General features: G+C 41.9%; 1 protein-coding gene across 2 annotated transcripts in view; it reads right to left on the reverse strand.

Moving 5' to 3' along the window:
* Lama4 (laminin subunit alpha 4) overlaps positions 1-20465 on the reverse strand; it is a 152172-nt gene that overhangs the window by 102520 nt on the left and 29187 nt on the right. For both annotated transcript variants that reach the window (XM_016002796.3, XM_042262061.2), the window contains exons 2-3: positions 8919-9020; positions 2946-3070 (exon numbers count right to left, since the gene is read on the reverse strand). In XM_016002796.3, coding sequence (XP_015858282.1) covers positions 2946-3070; positions 8919-9020 — 227 coding nt within the window. The remainder of the gene's footprint in view (positions 1-2945; positions 3071-8918; positions 9021-20465) is intronic.

The raw sequence follows: 20465 nt of genomic DNA on the forward strand, positions 1-20465 counted from the left end.
TCACGTGCAGAGCATGGGCAGGAGTCATGGATCTTGATGTCCTTGGAAACTGCTTCTGAGCTGAGGGCAGGAGACTCATTACCCAGCTGGTCGATTTCTGCTTCTCTTATTAGAAGGGGCTAACAGCCTGAAGCATTGCTTCTTGCTCAGCTAAAATCCGGGATAATCTGTCTCAAAAGAGAAAGGCTCATTTGCTGTAGGAGCATAAAAATTGCTGTACTTTGACCCAGTGAATCATGGCTCTCAGCTGCTGGAGAGATACTCTGCTGGCAAGAAATATCAGTGTGATATTGGCATATGGCAAGTGCTGAAAAGATATTTTGCCCGATTTCATGTAGACAAAGGTCCTCCATTTGTAGGGAACGGTATTTTAAAGGTCTGATATCTTAAGACATTAATGTTCGATAATTGAAATGAAAAATGGCCATGTAAATGGGGCAAAAGAGCAAAAGCATGAAGACGCGATTGGAAGGAACCTTTTAAGATGGCTTTCCTAATTCACGTAGTGTCTAAAGGAACTGTCTAAGCTCAAAGCTTCTAACTCCTTTTCTGAGCAGATGATGGTATATGACATCTTTGTATGGGTAGATGAGTGAAACGTGTTATGAGGAAGTCAGTGGTAAATACATTTAAGGGTGGTAAATGTCTCTCTAGAGAGGGTTAGGATTAGTGTTTGAGGACAGAATTTTAATGAGCATTTAAAGACTATACCCGGATGAGGCAGGAAGTTAATGAATCAGGACATTCTTGAGTGAAAATAACACAACGGTTAGTGTTTGTGCTCTTCACTCTCCCTTCCAGAACCGCATCTTGCACACATTACTAATACTGTCAGCCACTAAAAATCACTAAGAAAGGTCCGAAACAGCTTAGTGGTTTTTGAAAGAAGCAACTTTAGAAGTTTTGATTTTGCTCGCTGGCTGGCACATTGTAAGATTTGAAACCAGTTGATTGCTCAAAGAAGACAAGTAAGGGGACATCTGGCTGCCATCTTCCTTTATCGCTTTATCAGTATGTGTAGGGGGCAGATATTTGGGCCCTTTTTGGTGTGCGCATATGTGTATACGCGTGTTTGAGTGTGTAGAAGTGAGAGGTTGACCTGGATGGGTCTCGATTGCTCTCCGTCTTATGTACTGAGGCAGGGTTGCTCGCTTGAACACAGAACTCAGTAATTCAGCTAATTGACCTAACCAGATTGCTCCAGTGATCCAAGCACTGGGGTTTCGAGGCAAGCTACCACACCTGCCCAGCATTTACATTGGTCCTGTGATCCAAACCCTGGTCCTCATGAATGCACTACTGAGCCATCTTCTTAGCCCATACGTGTGCTCTCTAAATAATCTAAATAATCTATTTAACTTACTCTTTACAATTACTATCAATTATGTAAATACTGTTCCTGGCATATAGTAAATAAAACACAAGTTTTAGCAAAGTTATTATCCTCTATGTTTAATAAAGCCAATATCTACTTCAGCTTTTTCCTATGTTCAAGGCATCCATCCACATGGTCCACACATGTTATCATGTCCAATCTCACAGGCCTACTGTGGGCCTTTATACCTTACTTTAATTTACTTACTAAGGAAAAAGCTGAGTCCAGAGCCGGTAAAAGAACCAAGGGATGGAGCCAAAATTTGAACCTAGTCTCACAGAGAACAATGCATAGAGACAAGGTAACCAGTCTGAGACCACATAGGTATTATGTGTCACAACAGAAATGTGAAGGTGGGTTGGTGACTCTATTCAATACACCTATGCTGTTGATGATTCTGTTTAAAAACACATTTACACTCTGACCTCCCATTTTTAGTAAAGAGCTTCTATAACTCTTGAATTTGTCAAGTGGAAAGACATTTTTTCTTAGTTTATAAAAAGCCTCTTTTTATACTGTACCTGAGTATGCTAATGAGGAGACTTAAGGACCCTTTAATAGATTCAGTGTGGGTGTGGTCACTAGAGGAAACCTTCCCATGACTAAAGGGCTAGAACTTCAAAGCCCCCCCCCCTCCCAATCTCTAAGCTCAGTCTACAATGGCCAATCATCATGCCTCTGAAAGGAAACTTGTGTGAGAAGTCTGGAACAGTGGGGCTCAGGAGCTTCTGGGTTCTTCCCACACGGAGACACCTTTGAGAAGAGGGGTTCAGGTGTGGGATTTCTGAACCTTCTCCTCCTGTTCCCCTGTATTTCCTTCCTACATTATTCATGTCTTTCATACATTATTTATTGTAGTGGTATTTTGTTTGTGCTCTAGCAAATAAAGCTTGCCTGGATAACAGAGTGCGGAGCCTGCCATTAGAGGCCAGGCAGTGGTGGCACAAACCTTTAATCCCAGCACTTGGGATCTCATGCCTTGGATCCCAGCACTTGGGAGGAGGAAACAGGAAGTGATATGGCTGGGTGGAGAAAGGAAATGATAAGTGGGGGTGGAGACAGGAGCTTGGCCCTTTCAGTCTGAGGATTCCTAGAGGAAAGAAGTCTTTCTAGTAGCTGGCTGCTCTGCTGCTCTGATCTTTCAGCTTTCACCCCCAATATCCGACTCCAGGTTTATCTGACTCCGAGTTTTTATTATTAAGACCAATTAGATTTCCAAACTACAATTTATTTACATATATTTCCTTAGAGGTTACCTCATTTGGCTCTTCCTCAATTGTATCATTGAAATAAACTGATAGCCATAAGTATAATGCTGTTTTGAGCTTTGTGAATAATTATAGCAAATAATTAAACACAAGAGTGCTTGAGGGAACCCCAAATCTGGTACCTGCAAGTGCTTAAGCTCCCCCCAAAAGTGTCTGTAGGCCAGAGCGCTTTCTTACACTTTTCTCAACTGGAAGCATTCAGTTTTGGCTATGGACAAACCTTGGAACTCTGTGTAGAGCCGAAGAATAATTGTGAGGATAGTCATTATTCTAGGCAGAGGCCATCTGCCTTTAGGACTTACTTGGCCAGGTGGGGCAAGGGACAGGGGCACGGCTGGCAGAGTCGGGGTGCGCCTCTGATGGAGTCCCCAATAAAGCCATCCAGACATTTCTCACAGTGTTCCCCTGTTGTATTCCGCTGGCAGTGCTGTGGGATGGAAAATAGGAACAGTGAGAAGAACGAAGAAATTTCACAGACAGCAAATGTAACACCCTGGCTTACTTCAAACAAAGGGGCATCAGGCCTGCCAGAACCCATGGTGTGCAGCAACATAAAGCGTCCATGTTAGTCCTAGCCGGAGCTAGAAGTGGAGGTGGAGGTGGATGCGTGCATCCTGCTGGTCCGTGTGTGCACTGGCAGGCTGCGGACTCTATTTGGAGTCTGCATGCAGAGGGGACTCATTAGTTACCCATCTTGATTCAGAAGGAAAATTAGAACTACCACACTCTAGGTGTTCTGGATGCTTGAGCTTATTGATGTGGAATGAATATTAAATGAAAACAAATAATAGTCCCATAGTGCTTAACCATGACAGCAGAACCAATAAGGGTTTACGGGCCTGGAAGGGCACATATGTCAGGCTGTGGCGCACATGACGGAGAAGGAAGAGAAAGACTTTTTGCTAATGGTTTGCCATCGTGGTTAACGATACATCAGAAATAGCAGGCAGGTTGATTTGCATAATTTTCCATTTGTGATAAAAGTAACAAATAGGAAGACTGGCATAAACTAGGCTGTTCCTTCTGCCTTGACTGTAGCAGGCTTCAAAATCTCCAGAAGGTTCTTTCCAATTCTCCCCTCACAGTTCTGCCTGCGTTCCACTGCCCACACTGAGCTAACTGTTCCCAGCCTTAGCCCCTCTTCCCTAACACACTGGGTTATTTAGCACTGTATCACAATTAACATGGGTGAGGTAGGTCCTCAGTACAACACAGTAGTCCAACAGGAGGAGTCCTATGTGGGCAACAAGCTATCCTGACTGGACCTTCCTCAAGTATTTAGCCCACTGGTATGGATTAGGTATGGATATGAAGTATAATTATGCAGCAGAAAAGAAATTAGACTCTGTCTTAGACTGTGTGATCAGTGAGAATTCTTAAAAATAAAGTTTGATAGGCAGGCAAGAGTGTGTTGACACAGTTCCCGCACAGTCTTTAAAACTGCGTTATGTGCTCAGCCATCCCACAGGAGATATTTAGGGAAATTAATTAGAAGAGAGAAAACATGCAATGATGAACTAGCAACTTGAGAAAATAAAGGCAATGCACATCCAAAATGAGCCCGAACTCGGGGACAATGCCCTTCTCAGGAAAGACAATGAGCGGTAAACAACGACCATGCACCTGAACCACAAGACATTTGCAAGGATGCTTGTAAACTGGAGGTAGATTTGTTTGAGTCCTTGTTACACAGATGGAACAGGTCTGCCCAGAAGAAAACATTCTGAGATCACAGGCCGTCTCTAATGGCTGACGTGACCATTAAGGTACAAAAACGGGCTGTTTCTCAGTTCTGTCGCTTTGTCACTTGATGGATGCTTTGGATTCCCCTTCAAGGCTTCAGTTCTATTTGTAGAAGCCATGGGTAGCAATGTTCAAGGGCAAAGCGATGCAATCTCTCTCAACCGCTAAAATACCAGAGTGCAAACACAGACTTTTCTCACCTGCCTCTTAGAAACAATTTATTATGACTCCCCCTGGAAGGCATGGATAACAGTGTGAGGGAGGGGGCCTGGTAGAGACAGTGCCGGAGACACTTTTCATTTTCTAACTAGTTCACATGGAACAGTGCCTTGATCTTCTTGTCTTTCCAGTCTCTTTGCACAATGAAGCTTTAGACTAGATGGCCTTCAGGGTTCTTTCTCTGCAAGTCTTTAACCCTGAAACTGCAAAATGCTCCTTCACCTTCATCTGTGGGGGCCCACAAAGGTTTCCTAGTGAGATCTGAGCTTGCTTTACCCAGCAGGGCTACATTAGAGGATTGCTTGACCACGTGTGTGGTGACCACGTGTGTGGTTATCAAGTGATTGGAAAGGGTCTGCACTTGGCTGTGCTGGGGGGAGGTCTTTTGTTCCACCCCTTGGCATTCCTATAAATAGCCTTCTAGAAGAGACAGAAGGGGCCGGTGGATAAGGATCCAGGCCCTCCTGAGGCTATCCTGTGTTTCTATCTGTCTCTCTCCCCCTATCCTTCTATCTAATATCTCTTATTCCCTCACTGCTCAAGAGTACCCTGTCGTAAAATGTGGGAGCCGGTCTCCCAGCTGGGCTCCCACATTCAACACTCTGCCCTTTCCCAAACAGGAAACAAACCTGACGGAAAAAAAAGTTATTGGTGGGGGTGAGGAGGGGTGTCAGAAGCCACAGTTTTGAGAAGCAGGGAGCTACATAAAATGTTGGTATCTCCATTAATTTATAAAAGTATAAAGGGTCCGTGAAGTTCGTGAAGTTTGAGAATGGGATGTGTCCATCAGCACTCCTTCAACTTCAGTGCCTATGTGTCTCTTAATGCACTGGCAAAAGTGCAGATTCTGATGCAGGACCAGTGGGCTGCAACCCGAGAGGCTGCATCCCAATCAAGCCCCTGTGTAACTGCCAGTGCCTGGCTTGGGCTCCACTTAGAGAAGCGAGTGTCTGGAGAGTATTAGCCGCTAATTAGTTACTCTGAATTGAGTCCGAGCCATAGTCTCCAGCAAAAGGCAGTTTATCTTACTGCAACAAAGGAGTGACATAAATAGCTCATAAATTAGAAAATTAATTAAAAGATTTTTTTTCATGGAAGTCATTGTTTTATCATTTCAGTTACTAAAGCATTTATTCAGTTAATAAACCTGGATTAAGCTGATACATGATGGATAAGGAGCTGCAACTGGTATTAAGATGAGGAAGACCCAGTTTCCGTATTTGAGGAACTCATAGGCTCATGAAAGGAACAAAGAATAGCCTTGTGTGCTCCGGGATATGACTGAGGAATGTGAAGGCTTAGTTGAGATGTTGTGACCTCAACCAGGCCTTGAAGCTGTCCTTCAAGAAGTCGCCCATAAAGGGCAAATTTAGGCAGAGTGTCAAAGTGCAGAAGTGGTTTAGGTAGCCGTGTGCTCAGTGTGGTTAAAAGCAGAAGAAACCTTTGCTTTGGAGCATCTTAAAAAGAGGGATCCTTGGGGTTGTGTGTGTGGTCCTAAATTGAGATCGGAGCAGGTCAGAGAAGAGAGGCTGCCACCTAACAGTTTGAGCTGTTGGGAATCTAGGATCAAACTAAATGTTGGGGAAGCATTGGAAGTTGATGAAGACCTTGGGGCTTCTGACAGAATGGTGCTGTCATTAAGTGAGGTGGGGAATGAAGAGGAAGACTAAGTTGTTGCAAGGGCAAGGATGGAAACTGTCCAGAGAATCTTGTATCTGCATTCACCTCCCGCTGTGTTCTGTACTGATGCACAAAGCAGAAGGGGACTCCACCAAGCTATTCATCCTTACCATTCTTTAAATCTTGACATTTTTTGACTTTGTATCCAATGTTGGCTATCATGGAACCAAACTGACAGCTGACTGTTTGCAAAATGCCAGATTTTTTAACATTTGGAATAGACTGAAAAAAATCATCAAAACCGGGGTATAGCAATACGTCATCAATAGTCATTTCATTGCTGTGCTTCTTTAGTGAAATAAAAGTAGTGGATTTTCCCATGGCCCATGACTTATCATCATCTAGTCTTGGGACCGTGGCCACTTTAGCAGTGCCAGGTATGAGTTTGATCTCATGGAGTGGGCCTTAAAGTCAACCAGATGACTTGGTGACTCCCATGACATTCATGCCACCATTACACCAGTGTATCTTGCAGGCACTTTGCTGTTCTAAGCCTCAGGGTTTGTAGCTGGGTCATGTTGATGATTACTTTCTCTTCTGATAGTATGAAAACCGCCTTCAGCACCATGAAAGCTAGTGAACAGGAGTGAAGCTTCTAGTTAGGTACCAGTTCAGTGTCTTCACATTCCATGACATAAGTTATCAATGTCTTCAGCAATAGGGCCTTCTCTCATCAGGTAGTGGAGAGTAACCAATGACCTTAGAAATCACCTGCAAAGTTTAGGGTATGTGTGTGTCTGTCTGTCTTGGGCTAATTTTGATCTTTTATTTGTGTAATTAAATATAATTTGTGTCCTTTTAAAATTTTAATTGGTAAGAATATAAACATGATAACCTGGAAAATAGGTTGTAGGTGATTTTTTTTCTCCTTGAATTTCAAATACACTTATACTTATAGTATGTATGTATATACATATAATACACTTAGTATATATTTATTACTTTCCCCACTGAGCACACTTTTCTTAAATTAGAGGGAAAAACATTCCTCTCTGAATAGAGTATAATGGGGTCACCACCATTAATATGAGAGAGATAGCTATTTCTTCCTGTGGATAGTTTCTATCTTGGAATAAAGTAATTGTAGGAAGATTGACAATTGATGCACATGAGTGTTTAATGTCCTGGTGCACTACCAGAATCGGAGAAGGGACCCTGTGATGATGAATCATCTCAGACGCCCATGTCTAGATCGAAAACTACAACTGTTCCTATTCTGAAAACATCGTCACAGCTGTGGCTTCATGTCGCTCGTGATGGACACTAGCAGAGCGAGCGAGCTTTGCCTCCTCTTTCACGGATTCCACTCACTCATTTTGCCAGTTGTCTGGTGGAAGCTGATGGGCCTAGTGATCCCTTCTGTCTTACAGTTTAATAAATCAGGTAACAAAAAACCTTTAATTAGTCACGTTATCAGTAATGTACATTGTTAGTTCAAGTGTATGCATGGGATTTCCCCCCAAATGTCACTGGGATTAAAATAACAGGAAACCGGAGATGAAAGCATTAAAAAGGGCTAGATGTTGGCAGCTGTGTGTGCCTACAGGGCTGTGGAGGACATCCTGGATGTAATGGTTATTTAAGACTATTGGGGGGGGGGGGACACACAAATACCATGATTAAAAAAAAATACCCAAATGACAAAATAACAAAATTTAGTATTTTGCCAATTAATCCCCTGTCTCTAGAAAAGTGACAACCACTAGGTTCATAATAAATGTTTTCTAATTTGCATCTTAATATGAAATGTGAGTTAAATTGCACCTTTAAGGCACACACCTCAGAGGCCATTTATAATAAAAATTATCCATTCAGTAGGGATAATTAAGTGCTTTTGAGTGTATTTAGGTAAGTTTTGTTGTGGTTTAAATGAAACTGCTCTTGCAGTTTGGGAAGGCCCTTTTTCCACACAGGAATCTGAAGCACAGAACCACCATGTCTTATCGTTGCTGAAGAGGAGCATGGTTAGCCCACACAAACGTCAGTCATGTCGTGGCTTCTACTGGAGCCGCTCTGGTCTGTGCTTCAGCGGCCATTTTTACTAAGTTGTCAATCCAGTCTCGGAAACGTGAGGTGTTCAGCAAAGTCTTTAACTCTGGCAGCCTTCTCTGTCTCCATCCGTATCTGGTTCTCTGAAAAGCTGTCTGCTGGGGAAATCGTCTTAGTGAAGGAGGAAAAAGCTCTGTTTCGGGCTTGAATGCAGAATTATAAAGAGCAGAAGGACTAAAGCATTCATCTTCATCAGCTAGTTGGTTTCAGCAACGCTTAAAAAAATCATTGAGATCCATAGACATGGTTATCTTACATGCTGCAGCAGGCTACGGGACAACGGCTGTACTCTGGTTTACGTGGGATGAAGCCGAACATTTGGCAAACTATACTGTTACAGTGGAATCTGGAGGGTGGGGGTTCTCCTGTGTATTATTTTCAACCCATCACCACTGGTCAACAGCAGGAAGCCAGCTGCCAGGGGAGGGAGGCCAGGACCCTCCTGGAGCATGTATGCACATTCATGCAAAGCCTCAGGGAACACTTGCAATCAGAATGCATTGACACGATATATTTTGTAGGAAAACCTGAAATGTAGAAAAGAGCTTGGTTGGCCGTTTTCCCCTGCATGTCCCCTGACTCACCAGACAGAAGCCAGAGCCATCCAAGCACTCCTGGGAATTGCCGTTACAGTCACAGGGTGAACATTCTCCTGACCACGTGCGAAAGAATCCAGCGTTGCATCTCTGAAACAGACAGTGGCATGCATTTTCATTATTGGAAAGGTATATTCTGGCCAGCATTTTCTGAGCAAAATAATAAGAGGCAATTATTTATTTTTTTTTTTTTTTGATTTTTCGAGACAGGGTTTCTCTGTGTAGTTTTGCGCCTTTCCTGGGACTCACTTGGTAGCCCAGGCTGGCCTCGAACTCACAGAGATCCGCCTGGCTCTGCCTCCCGAGTGCTGGGATTAAAGGCGTGCGCCACCACCGCCCGGCATAAGAGGCAATTATTAAACAAATTTTTTTTTTAACAAAACATGAATGTGTGCTATTTGTATGGCCATTCAGCAACAGAGGTGGCTACACAATCTTATTTGTTGTACAGTTTCTTTTCTTCTTTTGCTCTGAGCAAGAGGAACACTCAACAAGGTTCCATCATTGTAAGGAAGAAGGAGGAGGAGATCTTAGGTAGGAGAGACAGAGAGACAGAGATGGGAGAGAGATGGGGAGACAGAGAGACAGATACAGAGATGGGGGAGGGAGGGAGGGAAAAGAGAGAGAGAGAGAGAGAGAGAGAGAGAGAGAGAGAGAGAGAGAGAGAGAATTTCCCTTTTCTTTTTTTCCAATCCAAGCAACACAAAGCCAAATCAGACCACAGCTAGTTTTTTCTCAAGGTGAGAGAGTTGTGTGACACTCCCTATAATAAGGACCCACAGTTTCAAATGACTGACTATGCCATAATAGCTTAGAGTTGTGCCTTTCATAAATGTGAGCTTTTAAAGAACTCCGTACCAGGGGCTGGAAGGATTGCTCAGTGGGTAAAAATGCTTTCCACGAAAGCCTGGTGATCTGAGTTGGATCCCCAGAACTCACAACCCAGGTAAAGGAGGAAGAAAAAGACTAACTCCACAAAACTGTCGCCCGACCTCCACCACAAACATACATATACAATTAAACAAAAACAAAAAAAGAAAAAAGAAAAGAAAAGAAACACTCAGCACAAACAAACAAAATCCCCTCTATGTTTTTAGACTGCAATGTTGCAGAGGTCCTGGTTGGGAAGTGAATGAGATCCTATACTAGTCCAAGCCTGTGTGGTCCTGATCACGAACTTCACTGATTTTCGTAATTTGTGAGAACATATTATTTTTCTTCATTTGGGTGACAAACCACAGAGAAGCCAAGTGGCTTGTGGGATTGTGTACCCGTTGACCTGTACACTAATGAGTCACTCTCCCGTCACCTCCCTTCCCTGTGCCACCAGAGCCTCCAGTGGGAAAATATTATTGAGACTGCTCTCTTTCTATGTGACTGGACTTACAGATATGTATTTCATGATTTACTGAGACGTCTCAGTGGTGCTGGGAAAATCGGTATCACAGACAGATAAGAATCTAGATTGTTTCCATAGACTTACAAAGAACATTTCACATCACACCCCACACTGACCCAATATAGTTTGAACTGTCTTGGATACCAGGACGGTTTTCACTGTATATTTCTTGAGTCCCTCTGACTCTTACGTGAATCCATCCCCCCTTGTTTCTTTTCTCTGCAAAGAAACACAGTAATTCACAGTATAAAAGCACCAATCTGGACCCTAAAACTACAGAGAAACAAGTATTTTATTGCCTAAAAACCAGCAATCTGGATCCTAAAACTGAAAATTAATATTCATTTGAAGAAAGTACAAAAGGTAATAATGACATCTGTTCATGATGTAAAGTCAAAGAAATTTCACCCAAATGAGAGAATGGCAGTCTGGGAGTAGACAGTCTGTAGTAGACAGTAAGCCTTTTCCTCAGTTTCTCCAAACCAAGAGGGAAGAAAAGAGAAAGACACTAAAATTGCCACCGGAAGGGCTTAACTAGAACATTTGATTTCACATGCTTTTTGTTTGCTTGTTTTGTGTTTCCTCAAGTTAAGACATACATGTTTTTACTATGGTGCAGTATACAGGCAGGTGTATCTAACTGCAATGTTCATAATTCATCTCTTGAATGCTATTGGTAGAGATCAGGCGATAGATTCAGCTCTATATACACAGCGTCTCCCTCAGCAAAGACAATCACATGACAGTAAGATCCCTATGTGTGCCTTAAAGTTCTCAGCTTTATTTAAGGTGAATTCTGCTTATGACTAATAAAAATGGATTTGATGGGCCACAATGTGCAGCATTTTGCAATTTTCGGGGTCTTAGTTATACGAGAAAGGGCTGACAGTAGTGAAGATCTGGATGTAAATTAGCCTGGTAGTTTCCAAACAGTGGCTCCTGGGTCTGTAGCTGAGCATATTACAGTCATTTGGGGACCTTCAGCTCTTCTGACGTCAAAGCCAAAGGATCCATTTTTTATTAATAAACACATTTGCATTTTAAAATAATTTCAGATTTAGAGAAAAATAGCAGAGCTGCTTTAAAAAAAAAAAAAAAGCTCTTCCTCCAACGATTCTGGGTTTGAACCAAGATCATGAATGGCCCCTTATTTACATTAATTGCTCAGTCAACATGTGGTGATTTGAATGGTTTAGAGACCCATAGCACAGCTGGGGCATATGGGCTTCTGGAAACTCAGTGGCATACACTCCTAACCCACACTTCACCCTCTCCTAGGGCTGAATTGGTCTTTCTCAATAGTCCAGCAGACAGGACTGTGTGATGGATGAAATCACCTTGTGCCAAGGTTAGGGGGAGGGTTGAGTCTGAGAGTTTATCTATTCCCCAGGCTGAGCTGTGACCAGGGGCAGAGGATGATTTGTCTTTAAGATTACACCATGAGAGATAGGAAGACAGGAGGCAGTGATTGGGCTGTGCTGAGCCCGCCTCTGGCTTCTTGCCGACAGGGTAAGGGAAACCTGGTGAATTCCTTTCCTATTGACTCTGTCCATCCAAAAGAATTATGTGTTAAAATCCTGTATCCAGATGGGAGGCACTTTTAAAACACCAAACAAATGCAACATATAGGTGACTGTAAGTCCTGGGCATGTGGAGATTCTGATGCCATCATTTGGATGGGGTATCTTGGCCCTTGTGTTATAGAGTTTCAGAGATTCCCTGGAACAGAGTTAAGTGTTTTGAGAGAAGTTAAATTATTCCAAAGGAAGTCAAGTTTAAGACTATTTCTTTACATGAAAATATTCTACCATGGTTTACAAGAAAGTCCAAGATCTCTTTATTAAGTTTCTTCTTGAAAGTATGGAGGAACTGACAAAAACATACCCTTTACCATTAAAATACAGACATGTTCAAGAATGAAAGCAGAACTGTATTTCTCAATGTTGCTCCTGAGTAATAATTCTTATCCACTGTGCCATGGGCAGGCCTATTGAAAGATAATGGCCTTCCTTGTAAATTAATTCATGTCTGTCAGTTTTCTTTCTAGATGGTGTTTTGTATGATTTCAATTTCTTAACAATTAAAAAAAATAAATTTTGAATGTCTTGCCTTCATGTACGTATGTGCACCACATGTGTACCCATTGCCCTCAAAGGTCAAAAGGGGTGTCAGATCCCCTGGCACTGGAGTTACAGATAGTTACAAGGCACCATGTGGGTGCTAGGTACTGAACTGGGGTCCTCTGAAAGAGCAACCAGTGCTTATAAATCCTGAGCTATCCATTCCTCCATCCCCTGTGAATGCTTTTAGATGCCACATTCTGCTATGGGATATTCTTCTGTATGCTGTGAATATGCGTTGCTCCCATTGGCTAATAAATAAGCTGCTCTGGCCTGCTGTGGGATGGTCTATATGCTCTGATTGGTCAATAAATAAAACACTGATTGGCCAGTGGCCAGGCAGGAAGTAGGTGGGACAAGGAGAGAGGAGAATTCTGGGAAGCAGAAGGCTGAGGCAGAGAGACACTGCAGTCGCCGCCATGACCAGCAGCATGTGAAGACGCCGGCAAGCCACCAGCCACGTGGCAAGGTATATGGAAATGGTTAATTTAAGATAAAAGAACAGTTAGCAAGAAGCCTGCCACGGCCATACAGTTTGTAAGCAATATAAGTCTCTGTGTTTACTTGGTTGGGTCTGAGCGGCTGTGGGACTGGCGGGTGACAAAGATTTGTCCTGACTGTGGGCAAAGCAGGAAAACTCTAGCTACAAATGGCGCCCAACGAGAGGGCAAGAGTTTCCACCTAAAACCTGAGAAAAGATTCTAAAACGGAGCTAAAAACAGTTCCTAATTGTCTCTCTCAAATGAGCAGCAGCTGCCGGTTTGAGTTACTGGCGGGTTCCTGGCATGTGCGCTCGATCTGCAGTATGGAGGGAATGAGGCCTCTGCAAGTGGCACATTAAGCTGCGTGGTGGATTTAGCCTTTGCTAGTACAAAACAAAAAGAGGTTTCTGGGCTACATGCTGCTTGGATAAAAGTGTAGACCCACTATTTCTGAGACTTGATGACTCCCAGAGCTGGCGGAAAACGTACCACCGCCATGTTGGGAAGCTAAAGTGGGTGGAGCCAGCAGCCACAGTGCTAAGAAGGCTACAGTTTAAAGCAATAGGTTCAAGGTAATATAAAACATAAGCCGCATAAAGATGGCTACCACACAGAGAATCTGGATTATGTTCTCTTTGATATTTGTAACTGAAGAAAAACATTTGATTGCAAAAGCTGTTGAGTTGTGCCAAAATGTATATTTTAAAGGTACCTTGACTTCAAAATTTGGATGTAAGGATATGTTGCTTTGGAAAGGAGGCTCTGTTTTTGTTTCCACAGAAAGCCAGAGGCTATGGATTTGTTCCAGATTAAGATACATCAGGTTTGACCAGCCAAGACCACCTGAAAGGTCTCCGATGACACCATGGCCCAGATGATCCAACATCCAGAATTGTTTCAAGGCAACTGGCTCAGACGATACGGTCTCACGGACTACTCCATGATCCTAAAATTTTCTTTGTGTCCCCATAAGACACAGCGCCCCCCCTCCAGCAGGAAGTAGTTAAGAGAAGCTACGCCCAAATTCCCAAATATACCAAGCTGACTTTGGAGATGTGTAAAAGTTAAAACCTTCCTTTTTAAAAAAAGAAAAGGGGAAGTGCTGTGGGATGGTCTATATGCTCTGATTGGTCAATAAATAAAACACTGGTTGGCCAGTGGCCAGGCAGGAAGTAGGTAGGACAAGGAGAGAGGAGAATTCTGGGAAGCGGAAGGCTGAGGCGGAGAGACACTGCAGCCGCCGCCATGACCAGCAGCATGTGAAGACGCCGGTAAGCCACCAGCCATGTGGCAAGGTATAGATTTATGGAAATGGTTAATTTAAGATAAAAGAACAGTTAGCAAGAAGCCTGCCATGGCCATACAGTTTGTAAGCAATATTAGTCTTTGTGTTTACTTGGTTGGGTCTGAGCGGCTGTGGGACTGGCGGGTGACAAAGATTTGTCCTGACTGTGGGCAAAGCAGGAAAACTCTAGCTACACTGGCCTATGGCAAGGCAGCTTAGAGACAGGTGGGAAGTCCAAGCAGAGATACAGGAAGGAGAAAGGCAGAGTCAGGGAGACACCAGCCTACCACCCAAGGAGCAACAAGATGCCAGCAAACCAGTAACATCATAGCTATGTGGCAACATATAGATTAATAGAAATGGGTTGAATTAAGTGATCAGAGCTAGCTAAGAAGAAGCTTGAGCCATAGGCCATGCAGTTTGTAAGTAATATAAGCCTCTGTGTGTTTACTTGGGACTGAGCGGCTGCAGGACTAGGCAGGACACAGGAAAACTTCTGACTACAACATTCAACTCCTTTTTCCATGTGAGAAGACTTTCTTACAGAAGACAATGATAATAATATATGGGTGAACAAACTTTAAGATAATTCAAAGGGGCTTGGTATGTGGCTCAGGTGGGAGGATCCCTGGCACTGAATAAACTGGTCATGGTGATATTCAGGAGGTCAGCCTGGACTACAAGAGACCCTGTCTTAAGGGGGAAAAAAAAGAACATGCAGAGGATTTATATCTCTGGACCCATGGCCTGTGAAACATTAGTAATAGGATTACAGCATTGAGGATGCTTGTGAAGTATGGTTCTCACAAGGCCATTCCACTTTGTAAGTGGTTCAAGCAAATGCTAATCTTTCTTCACTATTATATGCTGACCCCAATAACTAATTAAATTGAATGTTTAATTAATTGAACATGAATGTCCACAGAATCCAAGTGTAGGTCATGCAGAATTTTCTCATCTGGCCCACAGGAAAGCTAGGAGTGAGCTCTGTTATCTTCATTTTACAGTCAGGGGCTCTGTGGTCTTCTTTGTAAGTCAGCTAAATGAAGAAACACAGATAAGAAATGCCAGACTTGGGATTTATAATCTTTGGGTTTTTTTTTTTTCTCCATTAAATTTGAACTTCTATTACATCATTAACATACTGAAGCAAGCCTTCCTTTTTGGATAACTGTTTGCAAATTGTTATTATTACAAACATTACAAGTGGGCTGAAATGAATAGTTTAAAATTTCTTTTTTACATCCCAAAAGAATATTCTTCAAAAAATAAATCTAATGTTTACAAATATTTAGGTTATTAATGTATGAAAATAATTGAATGATAAAACTTCCCTTTAAAATGGTTTTTACAGTCACATTGCCATTTTGACCACCGAATCACCTGTGGACCTTTTTTGTGCGTCTTTATTGTTGTTTTAAGACAGTGAAGCCCTGGCTGTCCTGGAACTCGCTATGTAAACCAGGCTAGTCTTGAAGTCAGAGCTATCTGCCTACCTCTGCCTCCCAAGTGCTGGGGTTAAAGGTATTCATCACCATACCCAATCCTTTTGTATTTCTTTATTATTAAGTGGCCTCATTATTATAGCTTTCTCTAGCTCTATTAAGATTGGATTAGCCAGGTGGTGGTGGCACATGCCTTTAATCAAGCACTGGGAGGCAGAGGCAGGGAGATCTCTGTGAGTTTGAGGTTAGCCTGATCTACTGAGCGAGTTCCAGGACAGGCTCCAAAGCTAGACAGAGAAATCCTGTCTTAACAAACAAACAAACAAACAAACAAACGAATGAATAAATGAAAATAAAAAAATCAATGCCATTCACTCATGGCTGTGAAGAAAAAGAGAAACAGTTTTAATTTGCTTACTCTATCATTGGTGTAAGGAGGTCTGTCTTGGAGTGAAAATCAATCAATGTGTCTTAGTTAGGGTTTTTTATTCCTCTGAAGAGACACCATGGCCACTGGAACTCTTATAAGGAAAACATTTAATTGGGATGGGTCACCTACAGTTTCAGAGGTTCAGTCCATTATCATCACGACAGAGGGCATAGCAGCATGCAGGCAGATGTGGTACTGGAGTCCTATATCTTGTGCAACAGGAAGTCAACTGAGACACTGGGCAGTATCCTGTACATAGGAATGTAGCAGGAATCTTAAATGGTCTTATTAATAAAATCAAACTCAGAGCCAGGTATTGGGGTGAATGCTGGAAGATCAGAGAAGCAGAACAAGCCACAGCCACCTCATCTTGCCAATTCCTCAGCTGATCCTGTTTCTTCAGACTGGATGCCTCTCAGCTGAACTGTGTTGCTCAAAAGCCTAAAAGCTTAACTAGCCAAATGCTTCTAGTTTCTGGTCATCACGCCTTATATAACTTTCTGCTTTCTACCACCACTCCCTGGGATTAAAGGCGTGTGTCACCATGCCTGGCTGTTTCCAATGTGGCCTTGAACTCACAGAGATCCAGACGGAGTTCTGCCTCTGGAATGCTAGGATTAAAGGTGTGTGCTACCACTGCCTATCCTCTATGTTTAATATTGTGGCTGTTCTGTCTCTGACCCTAGATAGGTTTATTAGCATGCACAATATTTTGGGGAACACAATACCACCACATAGGAAACCTCAAAGCTCATCCCAACAGTGACACACTTCCTCTAACAAGGCCATACCCATTCCAACAAAGCCACGTCTCCTAATAGTGCCACTGCCTATGAGATTATGTGGGCCAATTATTTTCAAATTATCTAACAATGTATGTAAATACTTACCTAATTTTCCATTTATAGGTGGAAGGAGGAAACTAGGTGTAATTTCTGTACATGGCACTTATCCTTAAAGGTACTGGAGGTGACGATGTATGTTGCAATTATAGATTTCATTATTTCCAGAAGTCATCATGAGCTCATGATATAAACTATTTAATAATGGAAGTATAATGAGTCAAGATTAAGTTTTGACAAACAATGCCATCTGTACAACTATTTTGTTATTTTTGCTCTCATTTAAATAAGTCTCCTTGAGGACAACTAGACTCATTCTGACAATAATGTCATCATACAGAACACTTTTTGAGTTTCCTTTAAAAATGTAATCATGGGGGCTGGAGAGTTGGCTCAGTGATAAAGAGCACTTGTTGCTGTTGCAGAGGACCCAGGTGTGATTCCCAGCATGCACATGTTGGTTTACAACCGTCCATAACTCTATTTCTAGGCATCCAATGCCCTCTTCTGACCTCTAAGGTCCCACAGCATGCATATGGGGCACAACATTCATGCAGGCAAAACACTCATACACATAAAATAAAATAAATGTCAAAAGTTTCTAAATAATTTTCTTTTGAAGAACACTTCAGTCTGCATCCTTTGGGTGTGGCAAACGTGTAAGTGTTTGGAATTATTACATAAATCAAGTGCCCGGCTAAATAATAAGATTTTATTTGAAACATTCATAGAAAACCTACTGTGCTTCCCAAGCACTGTCACGGGAGAACAAATTAATGGACCACAAGCATCACTTCTGCATAGATCTAAATATCTGAAATCTTCAGCATTTCTTTGAAAAGTCTGGTGAGTAAATAATTTTAAAGCTCCAGTGCATCCTCTTGAGATCTAAGGTCCCTTGTTGCTCATTAAAACAAACAAAGTGGGGAACTGAGTGGATTTGGGAAGAATCTGAAAGGGCCAGCTGAGGATAAGAGACACATCTTGAGGTCTCTAAATAGATGAACCGATGACCTGTAGGGAATTAGATAGGAATCTCCAGCTGCAACAAATGACAGTGAATTAACTATAACAAAAGCCCATGACAAAGTGCATGCTCTCCATCCCTGGTGCTGTGCTCAAAGGTCCCAACCAATAATTGCAAATGACACTTGCGTTGTGTCTGTAACCAAGGATCTACAAACATTATAAATATCAACATGACTTCATCTTCCTTCCTGAATTAGACTTGGAATTTTGATACACCAATTTTTGCTTTAATTAAGAGACTTGAAGTAGAAGTCTGAATTTACTCCCTAGTATCCAGAGTCGTTACTACTTCCCACGTTGGTATTTCTCAAATATAAGAATGTCCATTAAGTTGTCTTTCTGCTTAGGTCTTTGTGTGTATATTACAAATCTATTTTCTTCTTGGTTCCAGCAACCATGTTTTGGGTCTAATTAAAGTGTTAACAGGTTCTGGTTTTTTTTTTTTGTTTGTTTGTTTAAATAAATGATAAAAAAATCACTTTAAGAAAGATACTGTCAGCAGCAGCACAAAAATAAATAAATGAAACAAGCAAACATAAAGCTGAATGAACCATAACTAAGTATTCTTCCTCAGTTAGGGAGAAGGAACTCTAAAAGTCTCTGTAGTCCTTCACAATCCCAGTTTGCGTCTGCCTAAGACGTGGACAGACTTAAGAATCTGGATAGTTCTGTTCTCAAAGAACTAACAGCATTCAATGCAACTGCATGCATTCAAACACATCAATTTAGATTTTGCTGCAGAGGACTGACTCTAGGAACAAAAAAAAAAACCAACTTATAAACAAAGAGGAATTGCATAGGTTTGTTGTTGTTGTTTATAAAAACAGAAACATAGAAATATCTGTAATGGGAAACAGCCCCAAATTAAGCTACTGACAACGTTTGGTTCTCTCTCTCTCTCTCTCTCTCTCTCTCTCTCTCTCTCTCTCTCTCTCTCTCTCTCTCTCTCTCTCTCTCTCAGATAGGGCTTAATGTATCCTTGTTTTTCACATATAAAACCACTGGCAAGGTACTGGACCGAGGTAACTGAGTTAGCTCCCTTATGTAATGTGTTCTGGGAGAAGTTGGAGGATTGACTGATTTTACTTGAATCTGGAGCAAATTACCCACACTCCCTCCCTTGGGTATTTCTAAGCACTTATTTGCGTAATTGAAATTCCCTGCATTTTAATAGGTGAAGTTAATTTTTAGATTTTGACAGTGATTTCACCACAGCTTGATTAGTAGGGTGGTTTCAACATTTCTCAGAATTCCCTCCTTCTCCCCAGCTCAAAGGCATTTCTTCTGACTGCCACAGCAAAGCAGATAAAAGCTGAACATGGACAACAGTGCTGTTTTCTCCTAAGTGGCCTTTAGAGCTTCGTGCTTGAAGTTTAGGGTACAAGACCACCATGCCTTGTCCACTTCGCAAAGCATTCTAGCTCTCTCAGTCACTAATAAGATGGGAAAAATGAATCAGATGCCCAGGAACTCAGAGGATCACAGTATTCTGACTGATCTTAAGCCACATCTTTTGATTAGTTAAGTTACCATGCCATTCATGCTATATTTACATGTCTATTGCTCAACATTCTTGATTTGCTCTTGGGTATTCTCCCTGGTAGAAAACCACTGATCCACTCTCAGATTTCAAGTAACTGTCCCCATACCCTGTGCATCAAACATTTATTAGGACCACAGATACCAGTAGACCCAGGCTCTGTTAAAATAGTCCTCTATTTGTCAAGTTGAAAGGATCAAACAAGAAGCTCACAGCCCCTACAGCTATACAGATTTTCCATTTGAAATGCTGGGTTTGGAATGGTTTTCTCACTAATATTAATGAGCACTTCCTAAACTTTTCTCCTTAGAACACTAAAATATTTTATAGGTTGCTTGTCTATAGCATCAATTGTCATTTATATAAGGTAATGAGGCTTCCCCTTTTCTTTTTTTGAAATAGGTCTCCTGCTAACATCTGGCTCTCTCCTCTGGATTCTGCTCCTATTGCCTTGTGTAACTGCCTTGTGTTCTTTTCACTCCTCGCCTTCTGGGTCTTGATTACACAACCTAGACTCTGCCAATTTTTTTTTTAATCTGAAAACTGACTGAGTCTTATTTAACTTACTAGGGGCAACTGCTGTGGACATATTTCCAAGAAAGGAAGAGGTTCAGCCTTCAGGGCCATCTATAAGATCACACAGAGAGAATGACCTCAAGTGCAGCCATTTGGGGGATTTTGATGACTCCTTAAGTCATTTACAAGGAACCATGTTGCCAGATGACAAGCAATGCCATCATCTGCACCTGGGACTTTTTAAAGAATAGCAATAGCTAACATTTATGGACAGATACCAGCACTGAGCCAAGTGCTTTTTATGGATCATTCAACATTACCTTTTCTTTCTTTCTTTCTTTCTTTCTTTCTTTCTTTCTTTCTTTCTTTCTTTCTTTCTTTCTTTCTTTCTTTCTTTCTTTCTTTCTTTCTTTCTTTCTTTCTTTCTCCTTCCTTCCTTCCTTCCTT

This window comes from Peromyscus maniculatus, chromosome 16, assembly GCF_049852395.1.
Source record: "Peromyscus maniculatus bairdii isolate BWxNUB_F1_BW_parent chromosome 16, HU_Pman_BW_mat_3.1, whole genome shotgun sequence".
Lineage (NCBI taxonomy): Eukaryota > Metazoa > Chordata > Mammalia > Rodentia > Cricetidae > Peromyscus > Peromyscus maniculatus.